Source organism: Rattus rattus, chromosome 2 (assembly GCF_011064425.1).
Source record: "Rattus rattus isolate New Zealand chromosome 2, Rrattus_CSIRO_v1, whole genome shotgun sequence".
Classification (NCBI taxonomy): Eukaryota; Metazoa; Chordata; class Mammalia; order Rodentia; family Muridae; genus Rattus; species Rattus rattus.
Genome location: NC_046155.1, coordinates 144092404 through 144116047, shown reverse-complemented (window position 1 = coordinate 144116047; position 23644 = coordinate 144092404). Strand labels below are relative to the sequence as shown.

At 36.6% G+C, this 23644-nt stretch overlaps 1 protein-coding gene across 1 annotated transcript in view; it reads left to right on the top strand.

Annotated features, from left to right (window-relative positions):
• LOC116894312 (alcohol sulfotransferase) overlaps window positions 1–23644 on the top strand; it is a 54463-nt gene that overhangs the window by 16925 nt on the left and 13894 nt on the right. Inside the window, exon 4 of the mRNA XM_032896008.1 lies at window positions 19649–19743. Coding sequence (XP_032751899.1) covers window positions 19649–19743 — 95 coding nt within the window. The remainder of the gene's footprint in view (window positions 1–19648; window positions 19744–23644) is intronic.

Below are 23644 nucleotides of genomic sequence, written 5' to 3'. Positions count from 1 at the left end.
TTGTATATTTTGTCTAATAGTTCTCTATTGGATGTAGGATTGGTAAAGAACTTTTCGCAATCTGATGGTTGCCGCTTTCTTTTAATGATAGTTTCCTTTGCCTTATAGAAGCTTTTCAGTTTTATAATGCCCCATTTGTTGATTCTTGATCTAAGAACATAAGTCATCTTTGTTTTGTTCAGGAAATTTTCCTCAGTGCCCAAGCATTCGAGGCTCTGCACCCTTTTTTCTTCTATTAGTTTAAGTGTATCTTGTTTTATCTAGAAGTCCTTGATCCACTTGCAGTTAAGCTTTGTACAAGGTGAAAAGTATGGTTAGATTGACATTTTTCTACATTCTGACCTCCACTTGACCCAGCACCATTTGTTGACAATGCTATCTTTTTTTTCCCCACTGGATGCTTTTAGCTTTTTGTCAAAGAGCAAGTGACTATAGGTGAGGGTCTTCATTTCTATTCCACTGATTTACCTGCCTGTTTCTGTAGTAATACGTACACTTTTCATCACTATTTCTCTGTAATACTGCTTGAGGTCAGGGATGGCGATTCCCCCAGAAGTTTTTTATTGTTTAGTTTATTTTTTGCTATCCTGGGTCTTTTGATATTCCAAATGAAGTTGCAAATTGCTCTTTCTAACTGTATGAAGAATTGAGTATAAATTTTGATTGGAATTGCATTCAATCTGTTGATTGATTTTGGCAAGTGACCATTTTTAATATATTAATTCTGCCAATCTATGAACATGGGAGATCTTTCCATTTTCTGAGATCTTCTTCAATTTATTTCTTTGCAGACTTGAAGTTCTTGTCATACAGATTTTTCACTGGTTTGTTAAGAGTCACACATATGTATTTTATGTTATTTGTGATTATTGTAAAGGGTGTCATTTCCCTAATTATTTCTCAGCCTATTTATCCTTTAAGTAGAGGAAGGCTACTGATTTGTTTGTGTTAATTTTATACCCAACCACTTGCTGAATTTTTTTTACTGCTTAGTAGTTCTCTGGTGGAACTTTTGAGATCACTTAACTGTACTATCATGTCATCTGCAAATAGTGATATTTTGACAGTTTACTTTCTAATTTGTATCCCTTTGCCCTCCTATGTTTTCTGATTGCTCTGGCTAGGACTTTGTGTATGATATTGAATAAGTAGGGAGAGAGTGGGGAGCCTTATCTAGTCCCTAACTTTAGTGGGATTGCTTCAAGTTTCTCTTCATTTTGTTTAATGTTGGCTACTGGTTTAATGTATATTGCTTTTACTATGTATATCTTATAGGCCTTGAATTCCTGATCTTTCCAGGACTTTTATCATGAAGGTGTGTTGTTGAATTTTGTCAAATGCTTTCTCAGCAACTCGTAAAATGAGCATGCATTTATTTCTTTGAGTTTTTTTTTTTTTACATAGCTGGGTATGTGGATACATTTCTGTATATTGAAGCATTCCTGCATCCTTGGGATGAAGCCTACTTGATCATGATGTAAGATTGTTTTGATGTGTTCTTGGATGCGAGTTGTGAGAATTTTGAGTATTTTTTGTCGAAATTCATAGGGAAAATGGGTCTGAATTTCTCTTTTTTTGTTGAGTCTTTGTGTGGTGTAGGTACAAGTGTAATTGTGACTTCATAGAAGCAATTGTGTAGTGCTCCTTGTGTTTTTATTGTGTGGAATAGTTTGGACAGTGTTGTATGTAGTCTTCTTTGGAAATGTGGTAGATTTCTTCATTAAACTCATCTGGTCATGGGCTCTTTTTGTTTGGGAAATTTTAATAATTGCTTCTATACCTTTAGGTGATATGGGATTGTTTAGATGGTTTATCTGATCCTGATTTAACTTTGGTACCTGATATTTGTCCAGAAAATTGACCATTTCATCCATATTTCCCAGTTCTGTTCATTATAGACATTTGTAGTAGGATCTGATGATTTTTTGAATTTCCTCAGATTCTCTTATACTGTATCCCTTTTCATTTCTGATTTTATTAAGTTGGATACCCTCTTTTTTCCTCTGGTTATTCTGGTTAAAGGCTTTTCTATGTTGTTGATTTTCTCCAAGAAGCAGCTCCTGCTTTTGGTGATTTTTTTTATACTTTTTTTTTTCTACTTGGTTGATTTCAGCCCTGAGTTTGATTATATCCTACCTTCTACTCCTATTGGCTGTATTTTCCTCTTCTGTTTTAGAGTTTTTAGTTGTGTGCCCAAGCTGCTAATGTATGCTCTCTCTAGTTTCTTTTTGGAAGCACTCAGATATGAGTTTTCCTCTTAGCATTGCTTTCCTTGTGTCCTATAAGTTTGGATATCTTGTACCTTCGGTCTCATTAAATTCTAAAATGTCTTTAATTTTTTCTTTATTTCTTCCTTGACCAAGTTATCACTGAGTAGAACATAGTCCAACTTCCATAAGTATGTGAGCTTTCTGTAGTTATATTTGTCTGTCTTGATCTGAAGGATGCATGGGAGTATTTAAATCTACTTGTATCTTTTTAGTCCAATTTTTTGACGAATTATAGGGTCAATGTTTGAGAAGGTATTATAAGGTGCTGAGAGGAAGTCATATTGTTTGGTTTTAGGATGAAATATTCTATAAATATCTGTTAAATCCATTGGTTCATAACTTCTATTATATTCACTGTGTCTGTGTATATTTTCTCTTTCTATGGTCTGTCCATTGATGAGAGTGGGACATTGAATTCTCCTAATATTATTGTTTGAGGTGCAATGTGTGCTTTGAGATTTATTAAACTTTCTTTCATGAATGAATTTGTCCTTGCATTTGAAGTATAATTATTCAGGATTGAGAGTTCATCTTGGTGGATTTTTCCTCTGATGAATATGAAGTGTCCTTCCTCATATTTTTTGCTAACATTTAGTTAAAAGTTGTTTTTACTCTATATTAGAATGTCTACCCCAACTTTTGTCTTAGGACCATTTGCTGGGAAATTTGTTTTCCAGCCTTTTACTTTGAGATAGTGCCTGCCTTTCTAGCTAAGGTGTGTTTCCTGCATGCAGCAAAATTCTGGGTCCTTTTAACATATCCAGTCTCTTAGTCTATGTTTTTTAATTTGGGAATTGAGTCCATTGATGTTACGATATATTAAGTAATAATGATTGCTATTTTCTGGGTTTTTTTTTTTTGTTTGTTTGTTTTGTTGTTGTTGTTGTTGTTGTTGTCCTTCTTCTTTTAGGTGGAATTATGTTTGTCTCTCTCTCTTTTTTTTGGATTCTTAGTAAGGAGATTATTTTCTTGTTTTTTCTAAGGTGTAGTTTCCTTCCTTATGTTGGAGTTTTCTATCTATAATCCTTTGTAGGGCTGAATTTGTAGAAATATTTTGTAGAAACAATGATTTTATGAAATTCATAGGCAAATGTATGGAACTGGAAAATATCATCCTGAGTGAGGTAACCTAATCACATAAAAACACACATGGTATGCACTCATTGATAAGTGGCTATTAGCCCAAATGCTTGAATTACCCTAGATGCACAGAACACATGAAACTCAAGAAGGATGATGACCACAATGTGAATGCTTCACTCCTTCTTTAAATGGGGAACAAGAATACCCTTGGGAGGGAATAGGGAGGCAATGTTTAGAACAGAGGCAGAAGGAACACCCATTCAGAGCCTGCCCCACATGTAGCCCATACATGTACAGCCACCAAACTAGATAAGATGAATGGAGCAAAGAAGTGCAGGCTGACAGGACTGAATGTAGATCACACCTGAGAGACACATCCAGAAATATGTGCAAATATATAGGCGAATGACAGCAGCAAACCACTGAACTGAGAATGGGACCCCCGTTGAAGGAATCAGAGAAAGAACTGGAAGAGCTTGAAGGGGCTTGAGACCCCATATGAACAAGAATGCCAACCAACCAGAGCTTCCAGGGACTAAGTCACTACCCAAAGACTATACATGGACTGACCCTGGGCTCCAACCTCATAGGTAGCAATAAATAGCCTAGTAAGAGAACCAGTGGAAGGGGAAGCCCTTGGCCCTGTCAAGACTGAACCCCCAGTGAACATGATTGTTTGGGGGGAGGGTGGTAATGGGGGGGATGGGGAGGGGAACACCCATATAGAAGGGGAGGGAGAGGGGTTTGGGGGATGTTGGCCCAGAAACCGGGAAAGGGAATAACAATCGAAATGTAAATAAGAAATACTCACGTTAATAAAGATTAAGAAAAAGTAGCAATGATTGCTATTTTTTGGGTTTTTTTTGTTGTTCTTCTTTTAGGTGGAATTATGTTTGTGTGTCTCTCTTCTTTTGGATTCTTTGTAAGGAGATTACTTTCTTGTTTTTTCTATGGTGTAGTTTCTTTCCTTATGTTGGAGGTTTCTATCTATTATTCTTTGTAGGGCTGAATTTGTAGAAAGATTTTGTAGAAATTTGCTTTTGTCATGGATTATCTTGGTTTTTCCATTTATGCTAATTCAGAATTTTGCTGGCTATATTAGTCTGGGCTGGCATTTGTGTTCTCTTAGAGTCTATATGACTTCTGCCTTATGATCTTCTGAATTTTATAGTCTCTGGTGAGAAGTATGGTATCAGTGTGTTAGGTCTGCCTTTATACATGACTTGACATTTTTCCCGCACTGCTTTTAATATTCTTTATTTTGTGCCTTTGGTGTTTTAATTATTTTATGACCTAATAATTATTTTGAAGACCTAATAAAAACAGTTCTGGTCCAATCTATTCTGAGTTCTGTGGGCTTCTTGTATGTTAATGGGAACCTCTTTCTTTAGGTTAGGGAAGTTTTCTTCTATAATTTTGTTGAAGATATTTACTAGCTCTTTATGTGGGACTCTTTCCTCTCTTCTATAGCTATTATCCCTAGGTTTAATCTTTTCACTGTGTTATGGATTTCCTGGATGCTTTTGGTTAGAAGCCTTTTGCATTTATATTATCTTTGATGATTGTGTCAATGTTTTAAATGGTGATTCTGCCCCTGAGAACTTCTCATAAATGTCTTGTATTCTGTTAGTGATGCTTGCACTTATGTCTCCTGATCTCTTTCCTAGGTTTTCTATCTCTGGAGTTGTCTTCCTTTGTGCTTTCTTTACTGTTTCACTTTATCCATTTTTAAATCCTGGATGGTTTTCTTCAATCCTTCTGTTTGGTTGTGTTTTCCTGTAATTCTTTAAGGGATTTTTGTGTTTCCTCTTTAAGGTCTTCTACTTATTTACCTATGTTGTTGTATATTTCTTTAAGGGACTTATTAATGTTCTTAAAGTCCTCTATCAGCATCATGAGATGTGATTTTAAATAGAAATCTTTCTTTGAAGGTGTGTTGGGATATCCAATATTTTCTTTGGTGAGAGTACTGGCCTCTGATGATGCCAAGTAGTCTTGGTTGCTGTTGTTTTACTTCCTGTACTTGTCTCTCTCCATCAGTTTGTCTCTGGTGTTAGCTTGTTTTGTTGTCTCTGACAGCAGCTTGACCCTCCTGTAGGCCTGTGTTTCAGCAGTCATGTAGACTGGTTTTCCTTCAACTGGGAGCAGAGAGCTGCTCCTGTGGTTATGTGACCTGAAGCCTCCAGGCAGGTTGCAGAGTGCAGAAAAGTTGTTCTTACCTCTTCTCTCAGGTGTGTAGGAGTTGCTGGTGATTGGCTTCCACCTCTTGGCATAGGCAGAAACCTTAAGGTTCCTGATCCTGACTGCTAGTACGATCCTGTGACCAGAATTCACAGAGGGAACTAGGCCATCCCTCTTGGGTTAGGGATGTGAGCAGAAGTGGCAGTCTCCCCTGAAGTATCATGATTGTCTGCACTTCTGTGAGTTCAGCTCTTTCTCCCATGGGATTTGAGTGCAGGAGGCTACTGGAACAGGTCCAGGTCAGTTTCAGGCACAGGCAGAAATAACCAGCAGGTTCCTGCTGCCGACTGCTCCTATATTCCTGTATCCAGAGACCATTAGACATGTAACCCTTGGTCTAGGAATGTGAACAGAAGTGGAGGTCTCTCCTGAGGTCTCTTGATTTTCCACATTTCTGAGGGTCCAACTCTCTCTTCCATGGTATTTTGGTGCAAGGGACCTGTAGGACTAGTTCAGTTCAGTTCTGGGCACAGGCAGAATCCATCAGGTCCTCCCAGTTTGCTTTCTTTATCTCCAGACTAGTATATAAGTATGTCTTTAATAATGGATATTACAAACTAATTTTTGTGGGCCTGACAAAAATGAAAATTCCCTTTATTATTTGGATACTCAGGCATTTTCAGGCAATCACTCCTAGGGAGATTTCCCAACACTAGCAATAAAGTTTTCATTTACCAACCTATTACTTCTACAAGCAGCATTTTCTACCTATGAAAGGTGCCTTGACTAATATATTAATGAGCTTACAAAATAATGAGTTTCCATAATGCATCTTCATATATTCTTGGTTTTGATTAATTATCCTTCATCTTACTATCCTATATTTCATATACCACCTCATTCTCATATTCATTCCATCCACCTCCATATTATAAGTATTTTTGAATATCTCTTTCCTTGGGTATCTTTTTCTTGTTCTACTTCTAATGGCACTTTTCTAGATTTCTGTCCTTTATATGCACTTCAGGTTAAACACAGTAATTATTTATCTAGGATGCTCATATGACAGAGAATATATACTGTTGGTCTATCTGTGCCTGGGTTACTTCATTATGTATACTTTCATTTACTTTTACTTTCCTAAGAAGCTCATTGTTTTATTTATATAGATGAATTTAATTTTATTATGTTTACACATCACAATTTCATTATCTATTTTTTAGTTGATGGGCACATAGGCTCAACATGTTTCCAAGCTACTGTGAGTTGAGTTGAAATTAGCACAGATTTTCAACTACTTGTTACGAGTAAATAGCTAGGTGTGTAGGAGTATACACCTAGCTACATAGTAACATACACCCATGAATGTAGTCTAATACACCTAAGTATATAAAAATGTACACCCATGAATGTAGTATAATACACCGAAGTATAGAATAATGTGTATTCTTTGGTTTGGTAGTATACACCTAAGTATATAGTGGTATATATTTAAGTAACTAGTATACACCTAAGTACATAGTAATATACACCAAGCTATAGTATTATAAACCTAAGTAGTTTGTGTATATTCTTAATATTTTATAATTGGGTCCAATAAAATATATTTTCAGGGTTTATGAGTAAAATACCCAGTGATTTCAATAGTTACTGTGTGACTATGTACTCCCACCAGTTTTTCCCCATATTTTTTATTACAATTTTAAAAATAATATTATAAAATTTATTAAATTTTTCATAAAGTAACTTTAAATAAATAAATAAAATATACCAAAATTAACGATATCTAAAGTCTATACAGAATAATAAATTTATATATATGCCCTGTAAACCTCACAATATGTTACACTTTATTTTTTTGATTTGCATTTTGTTGTATATTTTATGTATTTAAATATCAAATGTTATCCCCTTCTATGGTTCCCCCTCTATCATCCCCTGACACCATGCTTCTATGAGGATGCTTGCCCTCCTACCAACCCACTCTCAGCTCATCACCCTGGCATTCTCATATACTGGGGAAATGAGCCTTCACATGACCAAGGGATTCTCCACCTATTGGTGCTGGACAATGAGATCCTCTGTACATATGCATCTGGAGCCATGGGTCCCTACATGTGTATTCTTTGGTTGGTGGTCTTAGTCCCTGTGAGCTCTGGGGGTTCTGAATGGTTGATATTGTTGTTTGTCCTATGGGCTTACAAATTCATTCAGCTACTTCATTCCTTTTTCCAAATCCTCCATTGGGGTTCCTGTGTTCAGTCTGAAGATTAGCTGCAAGCATCCTCGCCTGTGTCAGTGAGGCTCTAGAAGAGCCTCTCAGAAGACATTCATATCTGGCTCCTGTCAGCAAGTACTTCTTGGCATCAGCAATAGTATCTGGGTTTGTAGCTATAGATGGGATGTATCCCCAGGTGGGGAAATCTCTCGATGGCCTTTCTTTCATTCTCTCCTCCAGTATTTTTCCATGTATTTCCCACTATTTTGTACTGCCTACAAAGGAGAACAAAAGCATCCATATTTTGGTCTTCCTTCTTCTTGAACTTCATGTGTTGTGAATTTTCTGTATCCATTCCTCTGTTGAAGGACATCTGGATTCTTTTCAGTTTCTGTCTATTATAAAAAATGTTGCTATGAGCATAGTGGAGCATGTGGACTTCTTAAATGTTGGAGCTTCTTTTGGGTATATGCCCAGGAGTGGTATAGCTGTGATCAGTAGCATTATGTTCAATTTTCAGAGGAACTTCGAGGCCGATTGCCAGAGTGGTTGTACCAGCTTTCAATCCAGCAACAATGGAGGATTGTTCCTCATTCTCCACAGCCTTGGGAGCATCTGCATTCACATGAGTCTCTAATCTTAGCCATTGTGACTGGGGTGAGGTAGAATCAGGGGTTTTTACTTGCGTTTCCCTGTTGACTAAGGATATTGAAAATTTCTTTAGGTGCTTTATGGTTATTTCACGTATCTCAGTTAAGAACTGTGTGTTTAGCTTTGTAGCCAATTTTTAAATAGGTTTATTTGGTTTGTGTCTAACTTCTTGAGTTCCTTGTATATATTGGATCTTAGCCCTCTAATGGATATAGGCTTGGTAAGATCTTTTCTTAATCTGTTGGTTGTCATTCTGTCATCTGTCTTCCATAAGTTTTGCAATTTTATAAAGTCCTATTTGTTGGTTCTTAATCTTAAAGTATAAGTCATTGGTGTTCCATTCAGGAAAATTTCTCCTGTGCCCATATGTTCAAGTCTCTTCCTCAATTTCTGTTCTATTAGTTACAATGTATTTGGTTTTATTTGGTGGTCCTTGACTCAGTTGTACTTGAGCATTGTACAGAATAAAGAATGAATTGATTTGCATTCTTGTGCATGCTGACTTCCAATTGAACCACCACCATTTGTTGAAAATGCTGTCTTTTTCTCTACTTGATGGTATTAGCTCCTTTGTCAAAGATCAAGTGGCCATAAGTGTGTGGGTTTATTTCTGGGTCTTCAATTCTATTCCATTGATCTACTTGCCTGTCTGTGAACCAAAACAATGGATTTTATATCATGATTGCTCTGTAATACAGTCAGAGGTCAAGGATGGTGATTACCCTAAAAGTTCTTTTATGGGTGAAAATAGATTTTTTGTATCTAAGGTTTTTGTTATTCAAAGTGAATTTGAAAATTGCTCTAACTCTTTGAATAATTGAGTTGGAATTTTGATGGAGATTGCACTGAGTGGGTAGATTGCTTTCGGCAGGATTGCAGTTTTCAGTATATTCATCCTGTGAATCCATGAGCATGAATATCTTTCCATCTTCTGATATCATCTTCAATTCTTTTTCTTCAGAGTCTTGGAGTTCTTGTCATAGAAATCTTTCTCTTGCTTGATTAGAGTCACACCAAGGCATCTACATTATTTGTGGCTATTTTGAAGGGTGTCACTCCCTTAATTTCTTTCTCAACTTATTTGTCATTTGAGTAGAGAAAAGCTACTGGGTTTTTGGGTTTTTTTTTTGAGTTAATTTTATATCCAGTCACATTGCTGAAATTGTTTATTATGTTTAGAAATTCTCTGGGGGAATTTTGTGGTAACTTAAGTATACTGTCATATGAACTACAAATAGTGATATTTTGAATTCTTTCTTTCCAATTTGTATTTCTTTGATCTCTTTTGTGTTATCTAATGGCTCTAACTAAGATTTCATGTACTATACTAAATGGTAGGGAAAGAGTAGACAGCTTTGTATAGTCCCTGATTTTAGTGGGATTGTTTCAATATTTCCTCCATTTAGTTTCATGTTGGCTCTGGGCTTGTATATATTGCTTTTAGTATGTTTCCTTGTGGGCCTTGAATTTCTGATCTTTCCATGACCTTTATTATGAATGGGTGTTGAATTTTGACAAATGCTTTGTTAGCCTCAATTGAGATGATCATGTTTTTTTTTTTTCCTTTGAGTTTCTTCACATAGTGGATTACACTGATGGATTTCTGTATATTGAAGCATTCTTGCATCCCTGAGATGAAGCCTCGATCATCGTGAATAATTGTTTTGATGTGTTTTGTATTTCATTTGTTTAAATATAATTGAATATTTTTGCAACAATATTATAAAGGGAAATTGGTCTCAAGTTCTCTTTTTTTTGTTGGGTTTTTGTGTGGTTAGGTATGAGCATAATTATGGTTTTATAGAACAAATTGAATAGTGTTCCTTCTGTCCCTGTTTTTTGGAATATTTATAAGATTGTTGGTAGTAGGTCTTCTTTGAAGGTCTAATAGAATTCTGCATTAAATCCATCTGTTCCTAGGTGGTTTTTTGGTTGGAAGAATTTTAATGGCAGCTTTTCATTCTTTCAGGGGTTTTGGAACTTCTCAGATGGTTTATCTGATCCTGATTTAACTTTGGTACCTGGTATCTGTCTAGAAAATTGTTCATTTGATCAGTTTCCAGTTTTGTTGAATATAGCCTTTTGTAATAGGATCTGATAATTGTTTGTATTTCCTCAGTTTCTTTTGCTTTGTCTCCAATTTAATTTCTGACTTTCTTAATTTTTATAGTGTCTCTCTCTGCCCTCTGGTAAGTTTGGCTAACAGTTTATCTATCTTGTTGATTTTCTCAAAGAACCACCACCTGGTTTTGTTGATTCTTTGAATATTTCTTTTTTTTTCTACTTGGTTGATTTCTGCTCTTAGTTTGATTATTTCATGGCCTCTATTCCTTTTGGGTGTATTAGCTTATTTTTGTTTTAGACCTGTCAGGTGTGCAGTCAAGCTGTTAGTGTATGTACTTTCCAGTTTCATTTTGGACGTTCATAGAACTCTGAGTTTTCTGCTTACCACTGCTTTCATGGTGTCTGATAAATTGTAATATGTTGTGCTTTCATTCTCATTAAATTCTAAAAAGTTCCAAATTTCTTTTTTTTTATTTCCCTTGACCAAGTTATCATTGATTACAGCATTGTTCACCTTTCAAGTGTATGTGGACTTTCTGTTGTTTTTGCTGTTATTTAGTCAATTGCGATCAGATAGAGTGCAAGTGATTATTTCAAACTGCTTGTATCTGTTGAGACCTGCTTTGTGAGTACTTCTTAAGTGCTTCTTGGCCATTCAAGTTTCCTCTGTTGTGAATTCTCTCTTTTGTTCTACACCCCATTTTTATTGGGTTGTTTGAGTTTTGGAAGTTAGCTTCTTGAGTTCTTTTTATGTTTGATATTAGCTCTCAATCAGCTGTGGTTTTACTGAAGATATTTTTCTCAATCAGTTTATTGCTGCTTTGTCCTATTGACTGTATACTTTTCTTTACATAAGCTTTCTAATTTAATGAGGTTCAATTTATCAGTTCTTGATCTTAGAGCATGAGCTGCTGGAATTATATTTAGTAAATTTTCTACTTTGCCAATGTGTTCAAGGCTCTTTCATAACTAGACTTTTATTTGATTCAGTGTAATTTGTTTTATTTTGAAATCCTTGATCCTCTTGAACTTGAGCTTTCTACAGTGAGATAAAAATGAGTCTAAATCAACCAAACCCAGATACTTTTGCTGATGCCAAGAAGTACATGACTACAGGAGACTGATATAGCTGTCTCCTGAGGAGGCTCTGCCAAAGCACGAAATAAACAGAGACTAATGTTAGCAGCCAACCATTGAGCTGAGAATGGGGTCCCATTGAAGGAGTTAGAGGATTGAAGGAGCTGAAGGGGCTTGGAATGCCATAAGAACAAGAATACAAACCAACCAGAGCTCTCAGGGAATTAACCACCTACCAAAGAGTACACATGGACAGAGCCATGTCTCCACCTGCATATGTAGCAGAAGATGGCCTTGTTGTGCATCAGTGGGAGATAAAGCTCTTGGTTCTACCAAGGCTGGACCCCCCAGTGTAGGGTAATATCAGGGTGGGGAGGCCGGAAGCAGTGGGAGGTTGAGGGGAGCACCCTCAGAGAAGAATGTGAAGGGGGAAAGGATAGAGGGTTTATAAACAGAAAACCAAAACTGGGAAAGCAGATTACATTTGAAATACAACAAAACAAATATCCAATAGAAGAAAAGAATGGGTCTATTTTTATTTTTCTATTCCAACTGCCAGTTAGACCTGCACCATTCATTGAAGATGCTTTCTTTTTTCCACTGTATATTTTTGGCTTCTTTGTCAAAGGTAAAGTGACCATAAGTGTGTTCTTTTAATTCCCGATCTTCAATTTTGTTTCAATTATCAACTTGTCTCTGAAATAACACCATCAAGTTTTTATGACAGTTGCTCTCTAGTACAACTGGAGGTCAGGGATTGTGATTCACTCAGAGGTCCTTTTTTGTTAATAATTGTTTTTACTATCCTGTTGTTTTTTTTTTGTTTATCTACATGAAATTGAGAATCGCTCTTTCCATGTCTTTAAAGAATTGTGTGGGATTTTGATGGGTTTAAATTAAACATGTAGATTGCTTTTGGTAGGGTTGTCATTTTTCTAATTTCAATCCAGTCAATCCAGGATCCTGTGTGATCTCTCCATTTTCTGAAGTCTTCTTTGATTTCTTTCTTGAGATACTTGAAGTTCTTATCATACGTTATATAGGTTTTTATAGTTTGTATGTGCTTGTCCCAAGTTTTGACGCTATTAGAAGGTGTGGCACTGTTGTAATAGGTGTGGACTTGTTAGGTTATGTGTGTACTTCTGGATTTGGGCTTTAAGATCCCCATCCTAAATGCATGGAAGCAGTGTTCTGCAAGCAGACTTCAGATGAAGATGTAGAATTCTTAGCTCCTCCTGTAACATGACCGCCTGGTTGCTATCATGTTCTCACCTTAATGAAAATGGCCTAAACCTCTACACCTGAAAATCCAGCCCAAATTAAATGTTGTCATTTTTTAAAGTGTTGTCTTGTTCATGATCTATTCACAGCTGTAAAACATTAGTGAAGACACAGATCTTTTTCATGTTTTGTTTGAGACATCCTAAGATATTTTAACTTATTTGTGATTACTATGAAGAGTGTTGTTTGCCTACTTTCTTTCTCACCCGATTTATCATTTGTATAGAGGAAGGCTACTGATATGTTTGCGTTCATTTTATGTCCACTCAGTTGGCTGAAGTTGCTTATCAGCTGTAGAAATTCTATGGTTGAATGTTTGGAGTCACTTACGTATACCAGCATATCATCTGTAAATAGGGATATCTGTTTTTCTTATTTGCCAACTTGATCTTTTTCTTGTCTTATTGCTCTAGCTAGAAATTTGAGTACCATACTGAAAAGATACAGGAAGAATGGTCCTCCTTCCCTTGTCCCTCACTTTAAAGAAATTGCTTCAAGTATCTCTCCTATTAATTTGATACTGGCTGTTTGTTTTCTGTATATTCCATTTATTATGTTTAGGTATGGGCCTTGAATTACTGATCTCTCCATTCAACATTAATACGTGTTGTATTTTGTCAAATGCTTTTCAGAATCTAATAGGATTGTCATGGGAATGGATTACATTAATGGATTTTTGTATACTGAAGCAAACTTGCATCCATGCCATGAAGCCTATATGATTGTAAATGATAGTTTTTATGTATTCTTGGATTGGGTTTGCTAGAATTGCATTATTTTTGTATCAATTTTCATAAGTGAATCTGGTCAGAAGCTCTCTTTGTTGGGTCTTTGCATGGTTTAGGTATCAGAGTAATTGTGGCTTCAGAGAATTAGTTATGTAATGTTCCTCCTGTTTCTATTTTATGGAACAGTTTGAGCAGTATTGGTATTAACTGTTCTTTGAAAGTCTGGTAGAATTCTGCTTTGAAGCCATCTGGCAATGGAGTTTTTTCTGATTGGGAGGCTTCTGACATTTCTTCTATATCCATTGGGGATATGGGCCAGTTTACATAGTTTACTTGCACTCGCTTTAACTTTGGTATGTGGTATCTACTAGAAAATCATCTATTTCATCTATATTTTCCAGTTTTTTGAGTATGGGGTTTTGTATTAGAATATGATGATTTTTTTGAATTTCCTCAGTTTCTGTCCTTTTCCTTTCTGATCTTGTAATTTTTAATTGGTTATTTTATTTATTGATATTTCAAATGTTATTTTCCTTCCTAACAACTCCCTTCAACTAGCCTGCTAACTCTTTCTCCTTCTCTGGTGGTGCTCACCAACTGGCCCACCCACACTCCTGCATCAGGGCCCTAGCATCCCTGTATCCTAGGTCACCATGCCTTCTCAGTACCAAGTGGCTCTCTTCCTTTTGATTCCAGATAAGCCAATCCTCTTCCCTGGGCTCATTCCTATGTTTGGCTGTGTACATCTGCATATATATTGGTCCAGCTCTGGCATAACCAGGGCTATTCTAGGCTCCTGTCAATAAGCACATTTTGACATCAGCGATAGTGTCTGGGTTTGTTGTCAGTTGATGGAAGAGATCCCTAGGTAGGGTAGTCTCTGAATGCCTTTTCCTTCAGTTTCTGCTCTATTCTTTGTCTGTGCATTTTCTTTTGACAGGAGCAATTCTGTATTAATAAAATTGATGTGGGTTGGTGTGTCCTCAATCCTCAACTGAAGGCAATGCATATCTACTGGAAATGGTCTCTACAGATTCACTATCCCATTTGTTGGGTATTTCAGGTAAAGTACTCCCTTTTGTATCCTGGGAACCTCTTGGGTCCCTGGTATCTGGGACTTTATAGTAGCTAACCTCAGTTCCCATTCCCTACTGCTACATACCTACTTTCAAATTACTAACCCTCAATACTTCTTCCCCATCTTCTCCGAAATCTGATATGCACCCCTTTTAAACCACCCCCTCCTCTATCATTCCATGATCTCACTCTCTCTAGTTTCTAGAAATTATTCTCTCCTCGCTACTGAGTAGTACTCTAGCATCCACACTTTGATGTGATCTTCTTTCTTCCAGGTGTTCATATGGTCTTTGAGTTACCTTGTAGGTATTCTGAGCTTCTTTTTGGCTATTATTCATTATCAGTGAGAACATACCATGGGTGCTCTTTTGTGATTGGGGTACCTCCCTAAGGATAATATTTTCAACTTCTTTCAGTTTGCCTGCAAATTTCATGAAATCATTGTCTTTATTAACAGAGAGGTATTGCTTAGTGTAAACGTTCCATATTTTATCTATCTATTTCTCTGTTGAGGGACATCTGAGTTCTTTCCATCTTCTGGCTATTAAATGTAAGGCTGCTATGCACATTGTGGAGCATGTGTCCTTTTTATATGTTGAAGCTTCTATTGGGTATATACTAGGAATAGTATATCTGGGTCCCCAGATGGCTCTATGTCCAATTTTCTGACGAACTGCCAGACCTATTTCAAGAGTAATTGTGTGAGCTTTCAATTACACAGGCAATGGAGAAGTGTTCCCCTTTCTCCACATCATCACCAATGTCTGTCACTTGAGGTTTGATCTTAGCCTATCTGACTAATATGAGATGGAATCTCAGGGTTGTTTTGATATGCATTTCCCTGATGACTAAGTGTGTTGAACATTTCTGTAAGTTCTCAGCCATTTGAAATTCCTCAGTTAAAAAGTCTCTGTTAATTCTGTACCCCATTTTAAATATGGTTATTTGATTCTCTGGAGCCTAACTTCTTGAATTCTTTGTATAATTTGGATTTTAGCCCTCTATTGGATTTAGAGGTGATAAACACCTTTTCTCAATCTTTGGCTTGCTCTTTTGTCTTATTTACATTGTCTTTTGCCTTTCAGAAGCTTTTCAATTTTATGAGATTCCGTTTGTCAATTCTTGATCTTAAAGCATGAGGCTTTGATAGTATGTTCAGAAAATTTTCCCCTATGCCAGTGATAGGGGAAAATTCTAATAGATTCATTGTATCTAGCATTTTGTAGAGGTTCTTCATCCACTTGGGCTTGAGCATTTTACAAGGAAATTGGAATAGTTAAATTTGTATTATTCTACATGTTGACTGCCAGTTGCATCAGCACCATTTGTTGAAAAGGCTGTCTTTTTTCCACTGGATGATTTTGGCTCCTATGTCAAAGATCAAGGGACCATAGGTTTGTGGGTTCATTTCTGGGTCTTCAGTTGTATTTCATTGATCTATCTGTCTGTCTCTTTAGCAATACCATATGGGTTTTTATCACTGTTGCTCTGTAGTATAACTTGAGGTCAGCTATGGTGATTCTCCCAGAAGTTTTCTTATTGTTGAGAATAGTATTTTACATACATTTTTTTGGTTATTCCAGATTAAGTTGAAAATTTCTCTTTCTTTCTCCTCTTAGAATTTAGTTGGAATTTTGATGGGAAATGCATTGAATCTGTAGATTTCTTTAGGTAAGATGACCATTTTTACTATGTTAATCCTTCTGTGAGCATGGAAGAACTTTCCACATTTTGAGGTCTTTGATTTCTTTCTTCAGAGAATCTAATTTCTTTTCATACAGGCATTTTTCTGGGTTTTTTTTTTGGCTAGCATCACACCTAGATATTTCATATTAATTTTGACTATTGTAAAGAATGTCACTTCCCCAATTTCTTTCTCTGTCCATTTTCCCTTTGAGTAGAGGGAAGCTACTGATTTGTTTGAGTTAATTTTATTTTCCATCCACTTGACTGCAGTTGTTTATCAAATTGAGGATTTTTCTCATGGATTTTTTTGGGTGAGTTTTGTATACTATTTTATGATGAACAAAGTGTCATATCTTGACTTCCTCTTTTCCAATATGTATCCCTTTGATCTGCTTTTATTGACTAATTCCTCTGGCTAGAAATTCAAGTAGTATATTGAGTAGATCATAGGAGAGTGGGCAGGCTCACCTTATCCTTGATTTTAGTCGCATTGCTTAAAGTTACTCTCCATTTAGTTTGATGTTAGCTATTGCTGGCTGTATAATTGTATTTAGGTATGGATCACGAATTCCTATTTTTTACAATATTTTTAGCACAAAGGGGTGTTGTATTTTTTCAAAGGCTTTTTCAGCATCTAATGAGATGACCAGGTGTTTCTTTTTCTTTGAGTTTGTTTATATAATAGATTACATTGAAAGATTCTTGTATATTGAACCATCCCTGCATCCCTGGCATAAAGCCTACATGTTCACGGTGAATGATCATTATGATGTATTCATGAATTTCATTAGCAAGAATTTTAGTGATTATTTCTTCATCAATATTCAGGATGGAAATTGGTCTGAAGTCTCTTTCTTTGTTGGGTCTTTGTGTGCTTTAGGTATTAGTGTAAATGTGACTTCATTGCATTTGTTAGGTGGTATTCCTTCTGTTTCTATTTTATGTAATACTTTGAAAAATATTGATAATATATCTTCTTTGAAGGTTTGATAGAACTCTGTACTAAAATAATCTAGTCGTGAGATTTTTTTTGGTTGAGAGACTTTTAATGATTGCTTCTATTTCCTTAGGAAATAATTTAGATTGTTTATCTGATCCTGATTAACTTTGATATCTGTCTAGAAAAGCATTCCTTTCATCCAGATTTTTCAGTTTTGTTGAGTATACGGAAGGACACTAATTGGAAGATGTGGACACCCACTCATCTCCAAATTTTAAATCTAGAATTGCTTCTGTCTAAAGAAACGCAGGGACAAAGTATGGAAAAGAAACTGTATGATAGGTCATTCAAAGACTGCCACACCTAGGGATCCATCCCATATACAGACACCAAAACCAGACACTATTGTGGATGCCAAGAAGTGTTTGCTGACTGGAGTCTAATGTAGCACATTCCAGAGAGGCTCTGCAAGAGAATGACAATCGCAGATACAGATGCTGGCAACCAACCATTGGATTGAGAATGGAGAGTCCAATGGAGGAGTTAGGGAAAGGACTGAAGGAGATGAAGGTGTTTACATGTCTCCAGCTGTGTATACAGCAGAGGTTGGTGTTATCTGACATGAATGGGAGTAGAGGCTCTTGATCCTCTGAAGCACAGATGCCCTAGTGTAGGAAAGTGCCAGGGCAGTGTGGTGGGAGTAGGTATGTAGAAGCTGGGGTAGGAGGAGTGAAATACGGGTTTTGCAGAAGGGAATCTATGAAAGGGAATAAAATTTGAAATGTAAATATGTAAAATGTTCCGTCAAAAATAAAATTTAAAAATAAATTTTAACCAAATTTAGGAACACATCAAAGCATAGTGAAATGGCTCAAGAGCAAAAGTTGTTTGCAGCTAACTTGATGACTAAAATCCACATGGTAGAAGTTTTCCTTCAGTCTCTATCAGCACACTTGGTCATACATGTACTTCCACACTATATATGTACATACACACACACACACACACACACACACACACACACACACACGTACAAAGAAAGGGATGCATATTAAAAATATAAACATAAATAGGTAATATGTAATGGGTAATGGGTAATGGTAATATGTAATATCAATATGCTATGTGTAATGTGAAATATTTGCACTCACAATTATTCTGTACACTTTGATCACTTAAAAATCTCTGCATTAATTAATGCCAGCTGCAAAAATTAATCCCTAACAAACATAAAGAACAGCACAAATTCATACGTATAAATACAAATATTTAGAAGGCAGTTTGACAATATGGCCATTTAGTAAAATGACAGTAGGAACCCTACTTTGGAGAAATGATCTCTCCAGTCATAGGGTCATGACCAGGTTTATAGTACCAGGTAGGAGTTTCGAACCCCTCCCCCTAAGTATCAATCCTCAATCCAATCAGACATCATTTAAGATATCCATAACACTTTTATCATTATTGCAATATTGTGCACATCTGGACTGGCACATATATATTGTAGCATGTGAGACCAATGTAGGATAAGAGCATTATGTGCAAAATCAGGGGCTGAATATTCAAAAGACATGGAAAAGGTAGTCCACAAAAAAGTTGCAGACATAGGTATGCTGAATAGAATGACTCAGTTTAAATTCTTTTGCCTCTTGCCTTCCAAACTGGGCAATGCCTCATATATTTCTCATAATCAATAGATCTGCCTCAAACACATATGCTAAGTTTATTCTAAAACCTGATACAAATTCTCTCTCTCTCTCTCTCTCTCTCTCTCTCTCTCTCTCTCTCTCTCTCTCTCTCTGTGTGTGTGTGTGTGTGTGTGTGGGGTATCTCTGTCTCTGTCTCTCTGTCTCTCTTTCTCTCTGTCTCTGTCTCTCTGTCTCTGTCTCTCTCTCTCTCTCTCTCTCTCTCTCACACACACACACACACACACACACACACACACGTGCCTTACTCCCCTCACTCATTTTGTTAGTGTGATTATTATTGATGTCATATAGCCTTGATTCATACATTATGATACTGTTTTGATGGAAGTCTTTCTTCCCAACACCATATAACATAAAAGTTTTCCTCTCAATTCCTGTATTGATGTGATAGATTTTTCCAAACACATACTCCTGTCCTTGCAACTTGGCAGTAGGATATCTCCTCATGTTATTAATGATTTATCTGTGTTGTGATAATTTTGTTAATGATATAGGTATAAAACTTGGTTTTTTCGTTCTCTATATGTGTATTTGCCTCAAACATCATGTTTACTGCTATAAATACAGACTAGTTAGATTTTCTTAGGAAAGTCTTTTGCTGCTGCTTTCAGAAAAGTGAAGAAAGTCAAGCAGATCCTGTGTTAAGGCTTCATAACTGATATTTTACTTCTCGCTGAACACAGTTGCATATGGATCGTGGTTTGAGCACATCCGAGGCTGGCTGTCCATGAGGGAATGTGACAACTTCTTGGTACTGTACTATGAGGACATGAAGAAGGTGAGCATCCATTTTACAATCACCACACAGTTAAGAACTTGACCTTAGTAATGAAAAAGGCTACTGAGAATTGTGATTCTTTTGTTTCTCTTGACTTTTTCAAAATTATCTTTTATTAATTGAAACAACTTTTAAATGTGAATGTATTTGATCATATTCACCCTTTCCCAGAGGCTTTCCAAATGATCTATGACTCCTTATACACCCATCTTTAAAGTTTTTCCACGAAAATTCTAATACAACAACAAGCCTACCAAATCAAGAAAAGAAAATATAAAAGAATGCAGTGTAAATTAATGTGCTGAACAACTCTTTGTAAATGTGTCACAGGCTAGGACAATATGAGAAGTGGGAACTTTAATTATGAAAATATCTACATAAGATCCAGCTGTAGGCAATCCTGCAAGGCATTTCTGTAATCATTAAGTAAAGGAGAAGGGCCCACCCATCATGAGAGCTGTCAATCTTGGGTTAAGAAAACAGGCTGTATATATTATGGTAAAAAAGCCAGCATGCAGCATGCCTCTATTGCCTCAACCTCATTTTCAACCACCAAGTTCCTGCACTTTTTACATTAATTTATAACAGTAATATGCAACTGCAAGTAAAATGATGTGTGATAAAAGAAAAACTATCATACAGAAATTAGACCAGTCAAAACAACAAAATGAAGAGACTCTGATTAAAAGCACTAGGATCAGAGATCCACTCATTCACTCATTCAAGACTCTCATGAAAACACAAAACTGGAGACCATGTTATAGACAGAGAGTATGTGGGACAAACCCGCCCAACTCTGCCCATGCTGCTTCACTCTCTGAGAGTTCATATCACTTGGTGCTCTCAATTTTCTCTTGCTTTAGCAGTCTATCAGCCTTTTCTGTTGCAGGGTTCCCTGATCTCTGGAAGGAGGAATTTGATAGAGATATCCATTTAGGTTGTCTCAATCTCTATTATTTATTGCTGTACGTTTCTATATTTGACCCCAGTTGCTGCAAGAAGTTTCTCTGATGATGCATATGCAAATCACTGTTAAATGCACATAGCAGAATATCACCAGGAGTCATTTTACTACTATTTTTTTCTTTTTAAGAGCATTATTTTGTTTTACAATATGGCCCTGGGCAATCTAGTCTCAGATTCTTGGACACCCATGCAGTTTATCATACAAGCTCCATCTCATGGAATGGGACTTAAGTCAAATCATTTATTGGTTTTATATTCCCATAAGTTTTGAGCCACCAATGACCTAACTCATCTTAAAATTAGTACAGCACAATCGATAGAAGTATTTGTGTCCAGATTAGTGTTTATATTTCTCTTTGTGAGCATGCAAAGTGAATTTCTGAGCTAAAGACACTAGGATGTAAGGCTGGATGTTCTCTTTAGCGACCAGCTTCACATTCATTAATTTGTAGAGGTGTTATCTTTATCAATTGGGGGTTGCTGTCAGTGTGTTGAGAGAAACTTCTATTCTTGTCAACAGTCTGGGTTTTTTGAGGGAGAATCTCATGGGGTCCATTTAGACAACAGCTCAATTAGATGTAACCAAATCCTAGTACTGGACTTTTTCATTATTTCATTCTCTTCATTTGGAACAAGAGATGGCCATTATGTGCCAATTTCACTTTGAACACTTTCTTATACGCATAGATTTTAGGAAGTTTTCATTCTCTTAGGTTCCAATTCTACATCTCAAATGTCTATTAATTTTACCTGTCTCTACCTGTACTCCTTTTCACAACCCCCTCTCCCTTCTCCTTTCCCACTTGATTCCTCCATTTTAATTCTTGAACATGACTTAATAATTTCTTCTGTACATTTAATGCTTTGATTATTATTGGCTCAGAGAACTTTTTTCCTGGTCCAAGCTACTTGGTGTTCTGCATGCTTCATGAATGTTGATAGGCATCTCTTTCTTCAGGTTAGTATTTTTTCTATTTGATTTATATTTATATTGAAAATACTTGCTGTGTCTTTAAACTGGGCTTCCTTTTCTTCTTCTATGGCTATTACTCATAGATCTAGTCTTTTCAAAGTACTGACACAGATTTTGTAGATATTATGTGCCAGGAGTAAAATATTTTAATATTTTTTCTCTTTTTTTCATTTTTATTAAATTGGATATTTCTTATTTACATTTCAAGTGTTATTCCTTTTCCCAGTTTCCAGGTCATCAGCCCCCTAATCCCTCCAACTCCCCTTCTTTTTTTTCTCCATCTTTATTATATTGGGTATTTCTTATTTACATTTCAATTGTTATTACCTTTCCCACTATCCAGGCAAACATACCCCTAACTCCTCCCCCTCCCTTTCTTTATGGACGTTCCTGTCCTCATCCTCCTACCATTACTGTCCTCCACACAACAATTCCATTCACTGGGGGTTCAGTCTTGGAAGGACCAAGGGCGACCCATTCCACTGGTGCCCTTACTAGTCTATTCATTGCTACCTATGTAGTTGGAGACTAGGGTCAGTCCAAGTATAGTCTCTGGGTAGTAGCTTAGTTGAAAGCTCTGGTTGGTTGGCATTGTTGTTCATATGGGGTCTCAAGCCCCTTCAAGCTCTTTCAGTTCTTTCTCTGATTCTGTCAACGGGGGTCCCATTCTCAGTTCAGCGGTTTTCTCCTGGCATTCGCCTATGTATTTGCTGTATTCTGGCTGTTCTCTCAGGAGAGATCTACATCCTATTCCTGTCAGCCTGACCTACTTTGCTTCATCTGTCTTATCTAGATTGGTGGTTGTATATGTATGGGCCACATGTGAGGAAGACTCTGAATGGGCATTCCTTCAACCTCTGTTCTAAACTTTGCCTCCCTATTCCCTCCCAAGGGAATTCTTGTTCCCCTTGAAAAGAAGGAGTGAAGCATTCGTATTTTGGTCATCCTTCTTGGGTTTCGTATGTTCTGTGCATTTAGGGTATTTCGAGCATTTGGGCTAATATCTACTTATCAATGAGTGCATACCATGTCTGTTTTTCTGTGATTGGGTTACCTCACTCAGGATGATATTTTCCAGTTTCATCCATTTGCCTATGAATTTCATAAAGTCATTGTTTTTGATAGCTGAGTAGTATTCCATTGTGTAGATGTACCACATTTTCTGTATCCATTTCTCTGTTGAAGGGCATCTGGGTTCTTTCCAGTTTCTGGCTATAATAAATAAGGCTACTATGAACATAGTGGAGCATGTGCCTTTGTTATTTGTTGAAGCATTTTTGGATATATGCCCAAGAGAGGTATAACTAGGTCCTCAGGTAGTGCAATGTCCAATTATCTGAGGAACCTCCAGACTGATTTCCAGATGGTTGTACCAGTCTGCAATCCCACCAATGCAAGAGTGTTCCTCTTTCTCCACATCATTTCCAGCATCTGCTGTTTCCAGAGTTTCTGATTTTAGCCATTCTGACTGGTGTGGGGTGAATTCTCAGGGTTTTTTTGATTTGTCTTTCCCTCATGACTAAAGATGTTGAACATTTCTTTAGGGGCTTCTCAGCCATACAGCATTCCTCAGCTGTGAATTCTTTGTTTAGCTGTGAACCGCAATTTTAATAGGGTTATTTCTTTCCTGCAATCTAACTTCGTGAGTTCTTTGTACATTTTGGATATGAGTTCTCTCTCAGGTGTAGGATTGGTTAAGATGTTTACCCAATCTGTTGTTTGCCATTTTGTCCTAACAACAGTGTCCTTTGCCTTACAGAAGATTTATAATTTTATGAGGTCCCATTTCTCGATTCCTGATCTTAGAGCATAAGCCATTGGTGCTTTGTTCAGGAAATTTTTTCAAGTGACCATGTGTTTGAGACTCTTGCCTACATTACTTCTGTTAGTTTGAGTGTATCTACTTTGATGTGGAGGTGCTTGATCCACTCAGACTTAAGCTTTGTACAGGATGATAAGAAT